General features: G+C 37.9%; 1 protein-coding gene across 1 annotated transcript; it reads left to right on the plus strand.

The window, feature by feature from the left end:
- The first annotated feature begins 3,343 nt into the window (after nt 1-3,343).
- On the plus strand, nt 3,344-22,237 carry LOC142973454 (uncharacterized). The gene is made up of 24 exons (XM_076115144.1): nt 3,344-3,483; nt 5,846-5,910; nt 6,740-6,809; nt 7,469-7,518; nt 8,709-8,750; nt 9,174-9,207; nt 9,478-9,515; nt 10,472-10,544; nt 11,072-11,112; nt 11,708-11,746; nt 13,158-13,507; nt 14,030-14,073; nt 14,781-14,815; nt 15,515-15,584; nt 16,204-16,238; nt 16,584-16,619; nt 17,064-17,118; nt 17,725-17,768; nt 18,289-18,361; nt 19,394-19,419; nt 19,810-19,845; nt 20,391-20,462; nt 20,950-21,086; nt 21,564-22,237. Exons 1-24 carry the CDS (start codon nt 3,451-3,453, stop codon nt 21,593-21,595), a joined length of 1,530 nt encoding a protein of 509 aa, XP_075971259.1. The 5' UTR covers nt 3,344-3,450; the 3' UTR covers nt 21,596-22,237.
- Nucleotides 22,238-22,823: the final 586 nt, after the last annotated feature.

Below are 22,823 nucleotides of genomic sequence, written 5' to 3' on the forward strand. Positions count from 1 at the left end.
ACAGCCTGGTGACAGACGGACAGATACCGGAGAGGTAGTAATAGGAGACCGTGTCTATTTTTTGGTTATGGAACCCTAAAAAGAAACACCCGACTTATAACCCAATCGATAAGATCAATAATTTGATCATTAAATATCGGAAAGAGAACTGAAAAAAATATTTAATACTCTAATAATAATATATTTATTTAAGACCATGTCCATAAAAATTAAAAGTACAGTGCTAAAATATAAACTTAATCTAGGTAGTTACAGAACTATCTGACTAATACACACATGAACGCTTTCATAACGCCTGAGTCATATTTTTCAGCAATGACTTTCAGGATGCTATTGGTGCTGTCCCGCACTCTCCTTAATAAGGAAGCGACCCTTTTCCGAATAATGGCATGGAAGCCATCAACTCTAGCTTCTACAAACATGTTGGAGGCACTACAGAATCGGGGCAGCCCCAACAGCATCCTGAATCCATTGTTGTACTGGACTCTTAATGCATTATATGACCTCTGAGCATACCTGACCCATAGACTGCTGGTGTAGAAAGTCTGACAGTAAGCTTTGAAAAATGTTAAAGGTTTTGCTTCTACGATTTCTTCTTTTCTTCTACGGTTTTTATTTATCATCATGTTATTGTGTTTGATCCGACGTAATACATTTATCATTTACGCAATCTATGCAGTTACTCATTATTTTTCCGGGTGCCAGTGAAATAATCACATTCAAATATTGACTCACTGACGAGGTTTTTAGTTCGCTTTGGTAAATTCACAATTTTTACGTACCTATTCAATTACTACTAAATTGACGACTTTCTATTAATTTTTTGCGGGGGGGAAATTCCGTTCGGAGAGCCGATTTTCCTCGGGGGAAATCATGAGTTAAGTGGTGGCTTCACTATAAGACCACCCCGGTTACCGAACATCTGGTGCGGGGATGGAAAGGCTCTGGGTCCTAAAGACTATCCTGCACCACACCTCATTGAGGTTCTACGCGGAGAAGTCTATGTGCCTCTCTGAAAACTGGTAGCAACTTTGGCTACTAAAGACTAAATTAACGACCTAGTTACGTTGATAATTTAGGAAGAATCATTAATCATATATAGAAGTTTTGCCTCTAAGTTCTGCTCCTATTTAGGCTATTTTAGTAAATGAAAAACTAAACACTAATTAAAACACTACTATAGTCCAGCAACTTGGTAGGCAACTAACAACAACAAAAGGTATACAAAACTCAGAAATTAAAACATCAATGACTCGATAAAATACTACATAAGCTAGCTACTTTGTTTTGGAAATGCTAAACAATCTTTTTATAATCTAACTAAATCGTGCATGGTAAGGTTTTCTACTAAGTTGTCGGACAAATGGCCTCTTTGTACTGTTATAAGCCCTTGACGACGTTTTAACTAAGTAATCTTAGTTAACTGCGATTTAGCATTGTAAGAGTAAGTAATAATAGATAGCTATTGCATTTTTAAAATTTCTAAAATAAAAACTACAAACCATGGAAATATATGGATTAGACAGATCGATAGAGAATTACTTGCTGATTAAGATGGCGCGAAGAACTCAAAATTGACCAGTACCTCGATTCTCTACCACTATCGACTACCGATAACCGGCTAGCTATCGAAATTTAGATATTTAGAATGTACTGCCAAAATGTTTCCTACGACACCCGTCAGAAGCGCTGATCAGATTTTCATACAAAATTTCTCGATGACAGTTAGGTTAGACCGACTTCAGAACTATTGTATTGTGCGGATGTAAATGGAAATGCCGTAAAGGGCGCCCTAAATAGACACAGATCATATCGTCGAAGTCTCGTAAAAAGCTCAGGTGCGTAGTACTCGTAACCGGTGGACCTGTATGACAAGATGTATGACTGTAAATGAGGCAAGGGAAATTTATAAGGCCACCAAGTGGCGTCCTTTGGTCTCTGCCTACCCCTTTGGGAAGAAAACGTGATAATATGTATGTATAAGTAATTAACCAGTGTAAATTCCGTTTTGATAAAAATATTTGTGCTGTTGGGTCAGTGATTAACATTTTGCATGATGTTAGCACTAGGTTTATCCTTATACGAACGTTCGTTATAATTAACTATTGTTTAAATTTAAATAAGCTCATTGATAACGATATTAACGTTGCATTTTTCCTCCTAATAACATGTAAAATAATGATTTTCCCGGTATTGCGCCGTGATATTGAAATACATTTTAATATACCTGTTGCAATCTGAAAACAGATAAATGAGCTTCATCAGCCATGTTTTACCCGAATGGAATATTTTTGTCAATGTTAAAAGACATTGATGCACTAACCTAATCGTGGGTAAACAATAGAAGGTAGCAGTCTTGGTAAAAACCTGCAGGTGAGTTTAATACTTGTCCGCAAATTATAAAATATAGGCGTTAGTCAATAAAATAATAATATGTAGTAGCACAATAAGCTGAAGGAATTATTCGTAGCTCCTTCTACGAGATTTTCATCTAAACTAATAATATAAAGAAGAAAAAATTGTATCTGCACTGCACTGATTTGAACAGTTTTTTCACCATTCAAATACATTATATATACAAATCACGACGTCTTAGTATATTCATCCAAAAGGCTCCACCCCAGTCTGTTAGCGATAAACTCAAAAAAACCTGAACGGGTTTTTATGTGGTTTACACTATCGACGAGATATTGTAGTCAATTATAATTCAACATTATATATTAAAATAAAATAAATTTAACCAATTAATGTCCCACTGTTGGGCAAAGGTCTCCTCCCGGAATGAGAAAGGGGTTAGACCTTGGGTCTACCACGCTGGCCAAGTGTGGGTTGGGAACTTTGCGTACATTCAAGAACTGTTCTAAAGAACTATCAGGCATGTAAGTTTGCATCACGATGTTTTCTTTCACCGTTGGATCTAGTGATAATTATGTCTAATACTAGGTAAGTCTTTGCTATGTTGCCTTGGGTTCGAACAATCGACCACTTGCTTGGCCACCGCTTGGCTATCACTGCTAAATTAACATAATCCTAGTCACAATTTTAAATGAGAAAATTAGTGAAGATGAGCGAATGTTACTCTATCACGAAGAAACTACGGGTGGGATTTGAATCAAACTTGGTACATAGGTAGTTAATAGCCTTTATTAACAAATAGAAGTATCGTTTTAGTATCTCAGGGAACTTTCACACGAACGAATTCGCGGGCAGGAGCGGCTACATTATAATACATATGGGGGGGATAAAAAAATGTTTCAAATTTCGGTGAGACCGTTTTTGAATCCATCATGGTTTTACCAACTTTATCAGAAGCGGAACATGCGGTTTGTTATCGATATATGACGGCATGCAAACGTACGTTAATTATAAATAGTGGCGAATAAGTAAGGCTCACGAAAATCGGTTTAGTTGTTTCACAGACCTCTCGGACTGAGGTCGTGTGTAGTTAAAATGATTCGGTTACATATATTAGCAACTTTCCTGGTAAGTGCGAATATTTAACTTTATTATATGATTGTTTCGGTTTTTAGAGATTTAGCTTTTTTTACAACAGGATATTCGGTTAGCGATATCAGTGTCATTGATATTTTTTTTAATGCGTTTTTCAATTTTATTTCATCCATTGATTTATATTTTTTTAAATATATTAAATAACATTCTCTAATTCTCATGTTCTAATATAATTATGTTATTATATTATATATATATAGTGCTTTTAATGAAAACTTTTGACATCTTGGTAGTGGTTTCACGAGTGTTCGTTGTTTTATTCAGTATGTGAAAAAGCTTGAAAAAATATCACGAAATATGAACGGATGTTTTTTTTTATATTTCAAAATAAAAGTTGTTTAATTTATTAATAATATAATCGGTCTAATAGAAGTCTTTCAATTGCAGCCTAAAGCTCCGAAGCTCTGATTTTAGCAACCGTTTTAATAACCTGTTCACATATATATTTATTTTTTTGGAATATTATGAGTATACTTATTAAATATATATTTTTTTCCAGAATCTCATTTTTACAATTCTTTTTAAAAAATTGTTGAGAAAAATCTTTTGACCGTGGCTTCGCCCTTATTGTATTTTTTACTAACTTAAACATAATATATCATATAGGTATGTAAATAAAAGTTGATCCAAATCGGTAAACTTTTTTGACGTGAAAGATATTTTGGATAATTTTAAAAATAAAATTAACAACAGGCATGCATCGGAATAAAAGTGTGTTAGGATATTTTTACTCTCAACCAGTTATTTATCAAATGCATTGATTCTGCATCGCGTTTCAATGACTGAATTTGTATCATCCATTATGGCACTTGATATCGAAATTTTTATTTATTGTTTAAGAATCCAGACATAAGATACTAAATCAAATCGACAGTTATTATGTACACAAGACAATTAAAGTATACATATGTTTTATTCGTACATACATAACATCACGCTCTGTGAGAAGCTCGTGGCTTAGTTAACAACAGCTGCGCGGATCAATCTCTAAGGTTAAATAACGCTTTCCGAGGTTTTCGAGTTCCACCGTCTTTCGGAAGGCAGGTTAATTGTGGGTCCCAGCTGTCATTTTCAAAGATCATTGACAGTCGTTAAAAGTAGTAAGGAGCTTAAAAGTCTGACAGCCAGTTTTGCCGAAGGGTTTCCTGTTATAACCTGGGTAACTGCGTTGTGGACGTCCGTTAGGTAGTAGTAGTAAAATACTGATAACATGCTGCATCCGGTGAGACTGGAAGCCGACTCCAACATAGTTGTAAGAAAAGGTCACGCCTGTAAGTGTCTAAACACATTATGCCGTGGGTACGCGACCGAAAGTCCGCGGCAAATTTTACGTTCCATTTTATTCGGCTGATATGATACATCATAAGTGCCGAACCTACGTGTGTTGCGTGTTGCGTGCTCTACTGCTGGAAAAGCTGTTGTTCAATTTACACTCGACCGAAGTAAGCTGTACAAAGTATATTGTCAGTAATTCGTGTCGAATTTCGGTCGCGTACTTTCGGCATAGTGTAGGCATTTATAACCAGAGCTGAAATAGAAATGTATGACATACACCCACGTGTCTCTATTTACAATGTTGATTCCATGTAATAAGATTGAGATTGATGCCTTATACTGGGCATGTCTTGCATATTTTGCAATTTTGCTCTCCGTCCAAAAGTTGACAGCAAGTTCTTGCTTTCATTCTTCGAGTTATTCAATGTGCTTCGATATACATATACAATTAAGCGTGTTCAGTTCGGCAATATTTATCTAATAAGTACTAACAACAAAACCGACTCGACTCACTTGTTCGGCTTGTGTCGATCAGGTTCGTCTACACACGGTTTTCCCGCCCGGCTAGGCGGATATGTGTGTACCAAGCCTTACTCTGGAACGGCTGTAAAATGGTATTAAAATTATACAATGGAGAAGGATAAATCATATATTATTAAAACAATACGTTAGGTATTCATTAAAAATAACCTCAGCGATAGTTGTCGATATATAATGTTCACGTCAGTCGGGAATATAATTAATTATTAGTATTAATTATTTGTATTTTGAATGCGTCCGTGGCGCAGTGGTTAAGGTCGCCACGCCGCTACGATTGAGTCGGGACCGGACGGGAACCTCGTGGTCAGCAATATATAAATTTATCCAGTTGATTCTATTCCCCTGGGAGTTACGATCCCATCGATCCCATACGACTCTTGTCCCCACAGTAGAAAAACATTGAAAAATCATCTTCTTTGGTTTACTTTTTCAAATTCTATACGCGTGTACCTACATTCTTATGATTTATTTTTATTTATTTAAGTAGATAGATTAATTAAGTATACTGTTTCTCTTTCAGCTGATTGTGGTTGCAGCTAATAAAGATGTGACAAAACCAAGAGCGGATCTAATAATCACTGAGATGTAAGTATCTAGTTAGACATTAGTGCCTCGATTCTCTACTACCATCGACTACCGACAACCGAACTGTCATCGAGACATTTTGTATGAAAATCTGATCAGCGCCTCTGACGGGTGTCGTAGGAAACATTTTGGGAGTAAATTCTAAATGTCAAAGTTTCGATAGCTAGCCGGTTGTCGGTAGTCGATAGTGGTAGAGAATCGAGGTACAGGTGCCTTTATACACACGCTCTTTCGCGCGTTCTTAGGAGCGCACAATGATTAAGCACGGGAAAGACGGCGCGCTCTTCGCTTGCGATTTCTTCGCGGGCTTGACAGATGAACGCGGCGCGCGCTCTTTCCTTTCCCCTTGCACACCTTTTACACGCACGATTGTTGTTTCACGCGCGAAAGAGCGTGTGTGTAAAGGCTAGTAATGACAATCAACTTTTAAAAGTTCCCTCAGTAAACATTGTTTGAAGTCTATAAAAGATACAAGACTGCCTCCGTGGCACAGTGGTTAAGGTCGTCACGCCGATACCATTACGTCGAGGGGAGGGGGACGTGGGTTCGATTCCCATGTGGAACAATTATTTTTGATCTACAAATAGTGGTTTTGGGTCTGGTTGCACTTCGCGTCCGTTGACCCCGCGAAGCATGAGCAATTCTTCGCACGGGAATAGTATTTATGGAAATCTTTATAATCTTAACAGTTTTTTAAATCTCGCTCCGAAAAAATATCATTTAGTGTATAATTTTGGCTCGTGATGGTAGCCAGATTGATTCGTATGATCTAAGTTCAACTTTCGGTTTGGTATAGTTAATGTTATAATGTTTTCGTTTTTTATTTCAGTGAGAAAGCTACCAAAGCAACAGCCAACGTATGCTCATGTCTTGACACATCGATAACAAAAGTTTCTGAAGTAAGTAATTTAGAAGTTTTTGATGTATGGCCGCAAGCGACAATAGCACAAAAAGGCTAAGTTCATATGACCGCGCGGAGCCACGCGGAACTTTCGACCGAGCGGTACAAGATCGCAGTATCGTCTACATCACCGCACGATACCGCGCGGCGCGCTCCGTCCCGCGCGCTATTTCTTGAATTATATGAACTTAGCCTAAGAGTACAAGACAGTTGCACTCACAAGCTAAGCAAATCTTGGCGCGGTCATTCCGTAGATGAGTGACCGCATAGTGTTTGAACTGTGCGTCTCCGTGCTTAAGAGGGCACGTAAAAAGTCGGTCCCGTTGTTATCAATTAAGATAACAGATGTTAAGCCACATTAAAGCCTTCGGGCGGTTTGAACAACTTTAACACTAGGTTGACCACTAGCCATACGATAAAAAAAAGAAGGGTGACTTTCAACAATAGACGATTATAACTTTTAAAACGTTCGAGTTACATGACTCTTTACAAAACTTTACTTAAATTTAATCTTGCAGTGCCTTACCTTAAAGAAGCCAAAACTTTTATAGGTAAATTAATAATAAATTAACTAATATCTGATAAAAATTACCGATACTTCTCTTAAGTAAAAATACGCTTGACGATATAAAAGACTAAAACTGTTTTTTTTTTCAGATTGTTTGCGAACCTGTTACCAGTGTCTTGCTTAAACCAAACTATGAAAAGTAAGTAACTATATTAATTTATTTTATTTAGGTATATTGGGTCTATGAATCGGCAGTGCAACTGACTGCTGATCATGAAGGTTCGGGGGTTATATTCCTGAGTCGGGCAAAACCCTATATTTTCTAATTTATATCAGAATGTTTTCCATAGTAGCTCGGAGTTTGGTATCGTACCCTTTATAATAGACTAGCTGACCCGCGCAACTTCGCTTGCGTCACATTAGAGAGAATGGTGAAATTTTTCCCCGTTTTTGTAACATTTTTTACTCGTACTCTGCTCCTATTAGTCGTAGCGTGATGATATATAGCCTATAACCTTCCTCAATAAATGGGCTATCTAACTGTGAAAGAATTTTTTAAATCGGACCAGTAGTTCCTGAGATTAGCGCGTTCAAACAAACAAACAAACAAACAATCAAACAAACAAACAAACAAACAAACAAACAAACAAACTCTTCAGCTTTATAATATTAGTATAGATATAGGTTTGCCCCTATTACATATATGTATATCAGCCTGGCCTTTCTTCCAACTATGTTGGAGTCGGCTTCCAGTCTCATCGGATACAGCTGGATATCTCTGGAGCCTTTCTGACCTCTGCTACCTCGGTTATAACACATTTCGGTAAGGCTGGTTGTCAGACTTCCAAACTTTTGACTATTACTATTAACTACTGTCAAATATATCTGAAATGTCCGCCGAGGCCCGTAATTTATCGTGCCTTCCGAAACACGAAGAAACTCGGGATGAAAAATTCTTTTTCAGTTCTTTTTCAGAAAGTTCTTTTTCAGACCTATTTGTGTATAGATAAAAACATTATAATAAATGTCCCGCTGGCCGACATTCCGCTACGGCGTCCAAACCGTCCAATTGCAGAACATTGTTTATAGTGTCAAATTTGTGTGCATAATACACAGGTACCCTCTTTTTCTTCACTCTCAAAGCATGGTGGGACAGATAAATGCCACTATCAATGAAAAGTCAGGTGCAGGCCTCAACCTCAACTTGCTTACTCCGGGCAATCCCTGAGAAATTCAGAGTAGTTTTGGCCCGATCTAGGATCCGAACCCATGACCTCTTGCACGGCAGTCGTATACACTACCCATCGCTGCACTGAGGCAGTCAAATCACCTATTATACTATGTAGATACGTAAAGAGATGTTACACTCATAAAAATTGTTTGTTTCAGATTGTACACCGTGACGAAGGCTTATTGTCAAACAGCTGTGGGGTGAGTATTTACAAGCACGTCGTTACAAAAAAGTCTGTAGCTCAATTCTCTACCACTATCGACTACCGACAACCGGTTAGCTATCTAGAAACTATACTCGAAAATTTGATCAGCGCCTCTAGCGGGCTCCGTAGAAACTATATTGGCAGTACATTTTAAATGTCAAACTCTCGATACTTGACAGTATCGACTGTAGAATTACACATATCGTTTTGCCACCCGGCTAGGCCGATGCGGAACCGAAATTTGTAATGAGTTGATGAGATATATTTTTAATTTCTTAGATAAGTTGATAAGATATCGCTCACGTTAAATCTAGTTGTCAACCGCTCTAGCAATTTAGGTTTTTTTAAAATACTTCCACAGTAGAAGACAATAAATATTTATCAAAACCAACTTATTTACTAAAATCTTTGTTCACAGACCTATTCAAAAGACTCTCGCAGCGGCTCCTACTGTAAGTACAATACTCGTCTCTTACGGTTGAATACAAAACGCAACTCGAATTTAAGTTCAGCTTAAGATTCACATTTGCACCTGCAAGTGGTCGCAGGTTCGAACCCGAGGCAACACACCAATAACATTTCGAAGTTTTGTGTGTATTAGAAATAATTTTCACTTGTTCCAACGGTGAAGGAAAACATCGTGATGCATCCTTGCACGCCAGCGAACTCTTTAGAACTTATATCACTCGGCTGGTAGTGTATTAAATTTGTAATGTTTTCAGGAGCCAATCACGTTCAAGCCCGATGACGTTGCTAAAGTGTAAGTATCCCCTGGTTATACAATCATTTCAATGCTAAAATTACTTAAAAATAAAATTGCTGTAAATAATATAAAATGTCATTTTAAACCATTCACTATAAATACAGTTTCTATATACCTACTTACCCTCCTATTCATAAAAATATATGCAGTTATGTAAGGCTTACAAAGAGTTTTGTTTCTTTCACTCCTTAGCGAAATGAAAGAGAGAAAACCAGGGGCGTAGCTACTGCCGTATCTGCCGTATTAATTATACGGGGCCCCTGGGCCACGGGGGCCCCCAAAAGTGTATAAGGAAAAATAAATAATAATAATTATTATATTTTATATTATATAAAATAATATATAATTATATTATTTAACATAATTTTCTTTTGTGAAAAATGTTTACCCCCAAACAATATAAGGGGCCCCAAACAATTTTTTATACGGGGTCCCGCCAATGCACGCTACGCCACTGGAGAAAACATATTATAGAAGTTTTTAAACTAAAATAGGTTTATAGTGTGTTTATGAATAAGAGGGAAAATGTAAAGAAATACCGTAATGTTACATGTTTTAGTACGTTAATGAAGCAAGGAAATTGTCGTCGATGTTTTTTTTATTGCGAAATTAGAGTATAATATATATAAGTGCTTGTGTATATATACTTGCTATGTCATTCGATTTCTGTGTTTCAGTTATTTGAGATACTATGCAACAGATCAGGGGGGCTATCACTTATCTCAGTTGACAAATATTTGAAAGCCACTATGCTGTACATTGTTTTCTCACTTAGATTATAGTGTAATACGTTACGTGAAAGCAGCAATGTACTGAATAGTGACCATCAATTTGAAGTACACTAGTTGTCAACTGAGATACGTGATAAGCCCGCTGTTCGTACCGATACAACGCATGTCTAAATTCAGTGTCAGAATACACAACATAAACATTGAATTAAATTCATATTACAGATTGACAGCTGTCAAAGGAGTTGAGAACTATTGTTATTGTTTTGACAATACCGTAGGCAAAAGTTCCGCCGATGTAAGTAATAACCTTGTTTAAATTCTTTCAGTAGCGCGATTCTGTACAGTCGGTACTGTCGAGTATAGAATTTGGCACTTAGAATGTACTGCCAAAATTTTTCTTACGACACCCGTCAGAGGCGCTGATCAGATTTACATACAAAATTTCTCGATGACTGGTCGGTTGCGGTAGTCGATAGTAGTAGAGAATCGAGCTCCGGTAGCACAATTCTCTACCGTTATTGAGTATCGACAACTGCTATTAAGAAAATTTGTATGAAAATCTGATCAGCGCCTCTAACAAGTGCCGTAGGAACTATTTTTGCAGTACATTTTAAATGTCAAACTCTTGTCACTCGATAGTATCAACTGTATATTTAGAATCACGCTACACTAATATAATATGTGATTATAATAAAGAAGTGATATTCGAGTCGTGTGAACCTCTCACGCAAGCGAGTTTAATATTATATTTGTACACATTCGAATGAAATTCCTGAAAGATTCTTCAAAAAATTTTTTTAACATGTTTTTTCTGTTCTTCAGATTAACTGCGCAGATTATGAGGCAAAGAAAACAGACGCTTTGTAAGTACATGAAAAAATATTCTGGGTTAAATATAATGCTCACTAACAAAAGTGAAATGGAATTATTAAGGCATTTGAATGTTCAGTACGTATAGTATATTGTACAAATGTAGGTATCTGTTAGTCTCATTCCAACTAGTTTTGCTGATTATTTCGGTTGAGGCATTCTAAGAGCATCATAGAGGCAGCATCGTAACGAGTCACCTGTTTTGTATTGCAAATCTCGATTCGTCTTCTTTAATATTGACATTTAAAAAGAGCAAGCCGTGAGTTTCTTGCCGTTTCTTCTCACGAGCAACAGCTTTTCCGAAACGGTGGTAGATACTCGTAGAAAATATATTGACGATTTCAAATACCTACTTGTTGAAGTAAATGAAATAAAGCATATTTGACTTTGACTTTGTATTTGAAGCTTTAGGCTTTTTATAGGCTTACACTTACTGATACGAGGCGCGCTAAGTACGTAGGTTTAGTGCAGACAGATAACTAGTTAAAGCCTCGCCGGTACAGTTGTCACGTGTTAGACACTCTCTGTTAATAAAATATTCGTCGTTTGTGCCGTCGTTTTGTATTAATTTTGATATTTTCTTTTCAGATTTACGCACGCAAAAAGTTTTTGTGTTGACGGAGTGAAGTAAGTATATAAGAAAAACAATAATTACTAAAACAAATAGTATATGTAAATCCCTTGATTTTTAGGACTAGAATTAGCCTTTCCATCAGAAATGTGGTATGTTTTGTTGCTGCTATTATACTATATATCTACCAATCATATTCATTGATGCATATACAGCGTGTCCCAAAACTCAACGATAATCTGAGACCGGATGATAGGCCAAGTTATACCAGTTCTGGGAAAAAAAATCCATATCACTTAGTTCAGCAATAATAGACATGGTTTAAAAAAGCAGAAATTCCACACCTTTGGTCGCATTTTCTAGTCCTGTGATCACCAATGTCACAATTTCGCTAAGCTATATATAGCTTAGCATCGGTGGAAAAAGATTCAACTAAGATATGTATTTTATATCGAAGTATGTTTGTTATGGTTGTGTACTATGCGTGACGTACAGCGCCGCCTTCTATCGATACATGGCATAGCTCGAGCAGCGCATCTTCCTAGCCCAGCGCCGTTGCGGCGGCGCATCTTTTTGCACATCTTACTCGCACAGCTACATAACTTAGTAACAGTGGACAAATAGTTTCACAGCTTAGCTATTACATTCTCTCAGCATAGCTGCATAGCACATCTCTGGTAGAAAGCACACTAACTATTCCCCTGCTGGGCTAAGGTCTTGGAAAAAGCCAAATCTTAGACTGTCATTCCGGCTCACTAATAGTTACTTATAAAACGAATCGGACTGCACGTTTGGCGCAGTGGTGAACGGGGCCACCTTGCAGCAATAACCGTGGCGCCACGTGTAATGGGTTCTAATCCAATCCGGGACAAATCTTTGTGTGATGGGCACGAGTATTTGTTCTGAGCCTGGTTGTCAATTTATCTATATAAGTGTGTATTTAGAAGTATATAAACTATATAAGTATGTTTTTTTTGTTATTTCGTTACTATAGTACAAGCTTGGCTTAGTTTGGAATTAAATGACAGTGTGTGAGTTGTCAAATAATATTTATTTATTTATTATTTATTTTATTCATTCTAAAACTCTAAATCGAGCCCACAAAACGTGGTACGCTATATTGACAATATGCAATGAGACCAAACGTGGAATTCCGTTAGGGAGACCGCACACTAGCTACTTCTAGCATCGGCGATCGGCAAATTGCTTTTCGGTAGCAGCGACGTGTCACTACGCCGCGCACACGCAGGTGCCCTCAGTTGTGCAACTAGAGTGAACACAGGACGACTGACGTCCGAACGCGATACAGCATCGATGAAAACGCTAAAGCATGTCATTCTGCCTGCGCATTCGAACACGAGCGGTCGCAACAACGTCCGTCCCCGAAGCTAAAAGTAGCTATTCTACGGTGTCCTTTATAAGTGCATATACCGACAGCAACATACCTTGAATATCTTTTGTCCACAGTCCATTGAAGAAACAATACGAAGAAATAGATACGATTGGATCAGCTCCACCGGCTGGCCCAGGCGGACCGGGTGTTCCTGCTGGACCGCCTGGCGCAGGCGGACCGGGTGTTCCTGCTGGACCGGCTGGCCCAGGCGGACCGGGTGTTCCTGCTGGACCGCCTGGCGCAGGCGGACCGGGTGTTCCTGCTGGACCGGCTGGCCCAGGCGGACCGGGTGTTCCTGCTGGACCGCCTGGCGCAGGCGGACCGGGTGTTCCTGCTGGACCGGCTGGCCCAGGCGGACCGGGTGTTCCTGCTGGACCGCCTGGCGCAGGCGGACCGGGTGTTCCTGCTGGACCGGCTGGCCCAGGTGGACCGGGTGTTCCTGCTGGACCGCCTGGCGCAGGCGGACCGGGTGTTCCTGCTGGACCGCCTGGCGCAGGCGGACCGGGTGTTCCTGCTGGACCGCCTGGCGCAGGCGGACCGGGTGTTCCTGCTGGACCGGCTGGCCCAGGTGGACCGGGTGTTCCTGCTGGACCGGCTGGCCCAGGCGGACCGGGTGTTCCTGCTGGACCGGCTGGCCCAGGCGGACCGGGTGTTCCTGCTGGACCGGCTGGCCCAGGCGGACCGGGTGTTCCTGCTGGACCGACTGGCCCAGGCGGACCGGGTGTTCCTGCTGGACCGGCTGGCCCAGGCGGACCGGGTGTTCCTGCTGGACCGGCTGGCCCAGGCGGACCGGGTGTTCCTGCTGGACCGGCTGGCCCAGGCGGACCGGGTGTTCCTGCTAGACCGGCTGGCCCAGTTGGACCGGGTACTCCAGCTGGACCGGCAGGCCCGGCTGCTCCTGCTGGACCGGCTAGCCCAGGTGGACCGGCTGGACCGGCTGGCCCAGGTGGACCGGCTGGTGCAGGTGTACCTGCTCCTAGCACAGTGGACGTAAGTGCAACATATTTAGTAATTAGATGCGTCAAGTGAACGCGTGTACTCCAGAGCGAGTGTATATATCCAACTTAAGTTAGAAAATCATAATCATATTTTTTTCCTATCGGTAGGTCAAATGCTGACAATTATAGTCAATGACACAAAGAGTTTATTTACCGCCAGTTCAAAACGTAAGGCCAATGAAAAGTGTTGGCAGGAAACTCCTGGCCACTCTTTTTATTCGCCGAATCGTTTAAACAAAAATTATATTACGTATAAATCATTGATGATGTAAGGGGCTGCTACTAATACTACCTAACACACCTGGGGCCATAACATTAATTAAATCAATATATTATTAAGGTGCTAGTAATATAGATATGGAAGCACGATGGGAGCATCTACTTACATGATATTATATTATAATGATTAAATATTGATTACTAGAGGCAGCCCGGGACTTCGTAACCCTTCCCGTGTAAATCCTGATCCCTCCGGAACTCCGGGATTAAAGTGGCCTATGTGTTATTCTGGGTCTTCAGCTAATCGGTTCAGTAGTATTTGCGTGAAAGAGTAACAAACATCCTTGCAAACTTTCGCAGTTATAATATTAGTAGGATGTCTTTCGAGTGTTTGATTAAAATTGTCTTCAAAAGTTCTTTTTGTGCTGGTCCGCATTTTAGTTTCACTATAATTAAAATGGTATTGTTTATTTTTTCCAGAAAGATGCCAAAATGTACACCATGAGTAATAAAACGTAAGTTATTTATAATAACGTTGGTAATATTATCCATTACCTCGATTCTCTACCACTATCGACTGCCGGCAACCGGCTAGCTATCGAATTTTGACATTAAGCATGTACTGCCAAAAAAGTTTTCTCGATGACAGGTCGCTGGTCTGTAGTCGATAGTAGTAGAGAATCGAGCTACAGTCCGTCTACATTCTCTATCGCCATCGATTTTAATTTCATCTTTTACGAATTTGAGGTTTTCTACACACGAGTTATTTTTACGCATTCATATTTAACTTCTGTAGCAATTAAAATATTAATATTTGTTTTTACGATTACAAGCATAACTGTAATATTCATAAAGAAAAAACAGTAAAGAATGCGGTTCAATCAGATCTTCTTAATCCGTTGACGTAGTATTAAAATAAAAAAAGTCTGCTTAAAGTTGCAAACTAAACATTTAGAAGTGGACCATTTATTCCTTGTTACTAATAAATATAAATGTCAATCATAACATAGATTAACTATTTTTTAAACTTAATCCTAAAAAAATGAAACTATATGAATTAAATATTTACAATATAAGCAAAAGGGAGCGCGTCACGCGTCCTAGTATATTATTTCTGCTAATCATCGTCGACTAGTAACGTACCCAGAATGCTGGCAGCATTGCCATGTTTAATGGCAATCATTTAATTAAACTAACCATTTAATTTATTTCAGAAAAAATCTACTTGCTGAAACGGTAGCGCAGTGTCACACGGTTTGCATTGATGTGAAGGCCGCTACTGATGTAAGTTAAACTTTCAATACATATCTTAAAATCATCAAATAGGTATAAACTGCTCCCCATAGTTGAAAAGACGCATCTATCTATACTTAATATTATAATTCTTCTTAAAAGAAGAAGATTATAAAGCTGACGAGTTTGTTTGTTTGTTTGAACGCTCTAATCTCAGGAACTACTAGTTCGAATTGTAAAACTCTTTTGTGTTGAATAGTCCATTTATCAAGGAAGGCGTTAGGCTATAAGATTAAACGGAGAAAATTAGTAAAAATGCATACAAAAGCGATTTATTTCGCTATACTAAAGCTTGAAAAATATGGACAGGTGCGACTTTCTTTGCTGATTCCGGCAATAAATAACTAAATTTCGACAAGTTAGATACGCCTTTTCACACCGTTGTTAAATGTTTATAAAAGTCAGTCATTCTTATCCTGCCAATGCACATATTCTCATGATGATGATCACAATAATGATAAATCTTCACTATAAAGACTTTTAAACTATACTTTCACTAGAAAGATTTTTAGTACTTTTAGTGGTTTTAACTCTTGTTCGAATTCCGATCTTCGTCAGTAATTTTACTAAGCATATTATGTAAACAATTTTTAAATGTTTTCGTTTTCAGGCAAAATGCAAGGACGTCGACGTTACTACACCCGAGTAAGTGACAATACTAATTTGTTATACATACATATTTAACTAGAGACCGCCCGCTACTTTCATTTGTCCCGACTGTTGTGTAAATTTCACTAATTCTAAGAATCCCATCCATTACCGTTGTAGTGCAGAAAATTGGAAAAAAATCCCTACCAGTTACCCCATTTCATTTCATTCATCGCATTTATGACGCGCTTTAATTGTGATACTAAAGTTTAGCAATAGTTTAAAATCTTACAAGTTCTAGTCTGAAAAACGCACGTACACTGTTGTATATATCCGTTTATTAAATGTGTATAAAACTTTTAGCGGTCGAATGCGTTAACATTTTGTATTCTTTCGTTTCAGATATAAAACTGCAGCACCGGTCTGTCGGGCAGTGTAGTAAGTATTATTTACAACAAAAACAATATATTAATAAGTATTAGCTATCCGTCCGTAGTCCACGTCGAAATACGCCCCTTCTGAGTGGAATTTCCAAAAATTCTCTCCTAGAGATCCTCTATACTTTTTAAAGGAATCTTCATACAAAATTTCAACTTTTAACGCTCAGTAGTTTCGACTGTGCGTTGTCCATCAGTCAGTCACTTAGTAACGGAAGAGTTTTATTTATATAGATTGTAGTATACATTTAATATGGTTGTACAGGGCTACCTGATCGCTATCAGATACAGAAATATATCCTTATTTTAATCCGTACATTATAATCCTCATACTTATGACAAGTGGTTTCTTTTACGACCATCAGACTCCATGCTTATGTTCCGACATAACTTGTTACTTATCCATGTATGTATATATGTTACAATCTAATTTGTTTGTTTGCAGTTCCATAGCATCTATATTGAAGATTGACAAAGCCAGTGCGAATCCTATTACAGATGTAAGTATAACACTCTCAAATACTGATCTCGGAATATCCACAATAGGGATGATGTATATTTTTAATTTTTATCCGACTTCAAAAAAGGAGCGCGTTGTCAATTTGACTATATTTTGTTTTTTTCGTGTATCTGGTAGATTGTAAAAATAATCATACTCGTACTTTCTTCCATTTAAGTACAATATTAAGTGGCTTAGTTAATAAGTAGTAAAGTTACGGGGTGGGGGCTGACGAGCGTCACGTTGTAGTATTTTTTTACTATACCTTTTAATTAAATGTTTATCCGTGATTATTCGATTTTATACACAAAGAAAAAATACGTGTATGATATTTTTGTACAATTTACCAGACAGTCAAACAAAAATTTGAAAATAGTCGTTATCCCTATAGTGGGATGTCGACAAATAATATGAGCACTTGGACACAAAAATCGGAAATCTGAACTCGTCGCAAGCATTTTATGCGAGCTATACCTATTCCTATAATCAAATTAACCCCAAATTTTCTTAAAGTAACCCCCATTTTACGGGTTTCGTTTCTTGCTGCTCGACTCGGTCGGAATTTCTTCATATTATACCTAATATGTTTATTTTATCTATTTTACAGAAGGAGTACAACGTTACAATAAGCGAAAAAGTCTTCAGTCAATTGTAAGTATTTTGATGAGATCAATTATATGATTTTTTTTATTCAGCCTGTTTCTGTGTCCCACTACTAAGCAAAATGCTCTCTCCTGGATTTTTTGTTCTATCTGTCGATTTTAATGTCTGGCTATCCTTCGAAGATAACGTTAGAATTATTTACATTTAATTCCGTATATGATATCACATTATATAAAAAATTAAATTTAACCCATTACTGTCCCACTCCTGGGCAAGGGTCTCCTCCCGTAATGAGGGAGGGTCTAGGCCTTGAGTCCACCACGCTGGCCAAGTGCGGGTTGGGGACTTTGCATGCCCTCAATAAATGTATTAAACAAATTTTAGGCAGGCAAGGTTTTCTCACGATGTTTTCCTTCACCGTTGGAGCGTGTGATAATTATTACACACATAACTTCGAAAAGTCATTGGTGTCTTGCCTCGGGTTCGAACCTGCGACCACTTGCGTGGGAGGTGTCAACTAATACCACTCGGCTATTTATATCACATTATATATTTTATAAAATTTCAGAGGCAAAGACGTAAACATATCGACGGGTCTCTGTACCTGCTTTGATGCAAAGGTCACCACAAAACCTACGGGCGTAAGTTAAATTTAATGTTCTTACAAGCTTTGTAAACAGTTATCAGCCTATTATGAATATGTATTGATATGATAATATACAATATCTTGTTTGTATATTATTTTCCAGAATATGACTACGTTCATTAATTATTATCTCATTGTTTCCATTAGGCATGTGTCGTTCGTTCAATCTCCAAGAACCGAACCTTTACACATCTATTGATAAAATTATTAGGGGGCTATCATGTATCTCAGTTGACAACTATTTGAAAGCCACTATGCTATACATTGTATTCTCCTTTAGATTATAGTGACTAATATGTTACATGAAAGGTGCTAAGTAGGTACTGAATATTGACCATCAGTTTTCAACCTGGTTCGTTCGACCCGTTCCATTGATCTTTTTCTTTCTTTTTCTTTTTAAAAAGACAACTCCCGCACTAAGAATTGCTCTTGTGTCGCGGGGACTTTTACAAACATACAAACAACGGACACAAAGCACAACCAGACCCGAAACAATTAGTTGTGGATCGCACAAATAATTGTCCCGTGTGGGAATCGAACCCACGACCTCCCGTTGCAGTGGTATCGGCGTGGCGACCTAAACCACTGCGCCACGGAGGCAGTCAAATCTAGATCTATTGGATCAATCAGTAAACGAATGTAACTCGACGCATCGTCGGTTCACTGCGCGCACTCATTTGTTCAGTTCTGTCAGTCAGATCGTTCCTGTATTTCCATTTGCTACGAACGAACGAATGATCGCCCAGTACCTCAATTATCTACCACTATCGACTACCGACAACCGGCTAGCTATCGAAATTTTAACATTTAGAATGTACTGTCAATTTTTTTCCTACGACGGCGACGCCCGTCAGAGGCGCTGATCAAATTTTAATACATTTCTCGATGACAGGTCGGTTGTCGGTAGTCGATAGTAATAGAGAATTGAGATTTGAAGATTTTAGTTCTTTTGAATTATTCAATTTCGAACGAAACAATATACCCAGTTTCCATAAACACTATTAACATATTGTCTGTTTATTGTCAGGTAAACTGCACCGGTCTTGACGCCAAGTAAGTAGTATTCCATTATCTTTTCTAAATTAATTGATAATATAATCGAGTTCCTCCGTGTTTCGGAAGGCACGTTATAAATATTGTTGTTCCTGGCTGTAATTTTTGAAGATATTTGCCAGTTGTTACCCAGTAGTCTTCTGACTACTGGAAGTCTGTCAACTAGAGTTACCGATGGGTATCGTGTTATAGCCCAGGTTACTGGGTTGTGAAGGTCCGAAAGGCAGTCGTTCCACGTAGAATACTGTTATTCAGCAGCATCTGGTGAGATTGGAAGCCGACTCCAAAATAGTTGAAAGGACAAGCTAATATAAATATAAAAAATAGTAGAATCCTTAAATCGTTGTGCCTTCGTACTAAATACTATTTAACCATTTTTGTTTGTTTCAGATACAATAAGTTTGATAACTTCTGCGCGCAAATGAAGTAAGTAATCGTCAAATCAATACTATTAACAGTAAATATAATATACACTAAATACACGTATCTTTCAAATAAAAATGCACCATAGCTAGACGAATGTCGATAGTCAATGGCCATACTATTCAATTAAAGATGGCTGTTGCCAAACTAAGCCGATGGCATTAAATGCACACTGATATTTCAGTGAACAGTGAAAAGGAATAAACGACTACCACAAATTAAAATGAGTAGCTATATTTTAATGACATTAGAGTCGTACTTTGCTCTAATACTGCTTTAGGTCGGAATTCTATCTATTTGCTTTTAGTGTCATCTCTTAGGTTAGTAATAGGGTAGGTCTAGCTTATCATACTAACATACAGCACGGCGCCACGCCCACAAGCCTCTTCTTTTTGTTTTAGTTATTTCATGGTAGTAAACAATTACCCTCCTAGTGATAATATCGTATTATGATCACTTGTTCCGTAGTCAGATTTTGAACAAGTATCGAATGTGCTTGCAACTTGTATTGTACGTATATAATATTAAAGTTATATCTTTGTTTGCAGACTTGAATTACCTTCCTGGCTGAGCCTTGTTGCGGAACCGCCTAAACCTGTAAGCCCCACATCAGGCCCTACGTAAGTAATAAGTATTGAAAAATAACTTTGTTCTAGGCTAGGTTAGGCTCTGCAGCCTGAGAAATGACTGCTAAACTGAGGGCTTGGGTCCAATTCCCGGCTCGGAGCAGTTTCCTTTGGCATTTGTAATTTTGATCAGAATATTCTAAACCGTGTAGTAAAATAGTAGCTCAGAGTTTGATAACGTGCTCTCATGGTTCTATTACATACGTCATTGTAAATTGTGAAACTTGTATTATTTGCAGTTCTGCTTACATCTTCGAGTGTGGGTTGATGTTATAAATAATAAATAAAAAATAAAATAAACATCAATTCATTACTATCTGGACAAGGGTCTCCTCCTGGAAAGTAGGACGGCCATGGCAATGTTAAGTTCACACTCTTATCTCTCTCGAGTCTCGAACGACCGACCGAGCAGTGGGACAGTAATGTGTTAAATTTATTATATTAAGTATTTAATGTTTTTGCACTATTTTTGTTCTGACAGACCTCCGGAGAAAAGCCAATCGAAGAACTATTCTTTGTCTTCTCTTCTGTGGGGTATCTTCTTATCGTTCTTCTGTGGTATTCTCGTGGCGGTCGCCGGCAAAATGTTCCTCGATTACCGCAGGACAAGATCATTCAGTAAGTTTGTAATCAAAACTTTATTAGATTGCCTTATTTAGTAAAGCACATTAAACATGTTTCTACAAACATTATTATTTGTTAAAGCGGAGTAGTTAAAGTAACTTTTGTAACACATCGGGGATCGTGAGTTTTATTTTTACGTCGAAAACATATTAGTGTATTCGGCAAATTTATTTATTTATGTCTTTGAGCCCGTTGTTATAAATGTTTTGTATATAAAAGAGTATTTTTTATGACGCTGACGGTGCACTGACGGCCTCCAGTCACCACGTCACTACCAGTGCGTCGAGAACTCGTGGATTCGATTCCCACACGGAACAATTGTTTGCGCGATCCAAAAATAGTTGTTACGGGTCTGGTTGTGCTTTGTGTGTGTTGTTTATATGTTTGTAAAAGTCCCCGGAACACAGAGCAAGTCTTAGTGCGGGAGTTGTCTTTTTGATTTTTTTTAATGAATAACCTTTTGTTTTTCAGCCGTCCCACCAGAACAAGGCATGGCGATGTAAGATAGTTTAAATAAAATAATTATATAATTTGGTCTGAATATACTTTTAATAAATAATTAGTTTAAATAATATTGTTGACTACCTCTTTAGCGCGGTCGGTCGTGTACCTGACTGCTGTAGCGCGATTCTCTACAGTCACGGTCGGTATTATCGAGTATCAGAAATTTGTCATTTAATATTTACTACAGCCTCTGCTAGAGGCGCTGATTTTCTATACAAAATTTCTCGATAGTTAGCCGGCTGTTGATAGTCGATAGTGATAGATAATCGCGCTATTGATGATGAGGTCTCCGGTTTGAATCCCGGATCTCGCGAAGTCCTATTAGTCTTTTTTAATTTATGTTAAATATTTCTCAATAGTAGCCTAGAGTTTGGTTATGGGTCTAACACTGTTAATGGCGAAACGTGGTTGAATTTCACATCTGCCTACCATTTCTGGTATTACTGGCGTGTTAATTGCTTTGAAATTAATCAATTCTATTATAAATGTATTATAAAGTTAATCACAATATAACTATTTTAAAATTATTCAGGACAAATTATAAAAGTGTAGTGTTTTGTATTGTAAATTGTAATGTAAAGAGTCTATTGTTTGATTTTCATTTTCATATATTATGAAATAAACAAATATCGTAATATTAACTGTTGTGTTTCTTTTTCCTCATTTCTTCATCACTACTTTCTCAACTACCGCTAAATTTGCTTCAGAAACCGGGCATTAGACATACAAAATTACATGTCCTGACTCTCTGGTTGGCTAATCTAATCTATGCATTTAATATATATAATATTACTAGCTGACCCGCGCAACTTCGCTTGCGTCAATACTAATATCGTGATATCTCCTAAACTATATGTCTAAATAGCACACTGTAAACTGCAAAAATAATCTAAATTAAATGCTCGTGATGATGAACTTACTTATTTTGATAAGGATATATGTGTTATTGGTTATATCACCAGTTAAACATCACCCAACGAATTAAATGTTTTTTTAATACAGAAAAGTAGTTTTTGTGACTTAAATAAAAAAGCTGGATATATGTCATCGCGGACTTTTTTGTAGAACTAATAAAGACCAATGTTTTTGCTATACATTGTTCTTACTTGTATCCAACGGTATAAGCGGCGCACGCACAAATGCAATCTTCAATTAGATTTTTTTTCTGACTTCTTGGACATAAATCGCTATAACTCAGCTAATATAGTTTCAATGTATTTCAATTAT

Source organism: Anticarsia gemmatalis, chromosome 6 (genome assembly GCF_050436995.1).
Source record: "Anticarsia gemmatalis isolate Benzon Research Colony breed Stoneville strain chromosome 6, ilAntGemm2 primary, whole genome shotgun sequence".
Classification (NCBI taxonomy): Eukaryota; Metazoa; Arthropoda; class Insecta; order Lepidoptera; family Erebidae; genus Anticarsia; species Anticarsia gemmatalis.

What these genes read in the sequence shown, in the direction of transcription:
- LOC142973454 (XM_076115144.1), top strand. Translation starts at nt 3,451, where the DNA reads ATGATTCGGTTACATATATTAGCAACTTTCCTG. An exon ending in TACACCATGAGTAATAAAAC is followed by an intron (nt 14,816 to 15,514) that starts GTAAGTTATTTA and finishes AATTTATTTCAG; the next exon opens with AAAAAATCTACTTGCTGAAA. An exon ending in CCGGTCTGTCGGGCAGTGTA is followed by an intron (nt 16,620 to 17,063) that starts GTAAGTATTATT and finishes GTTTGTTTGCAG; the next exon opens with TTCCATAGCATCTATATTGA.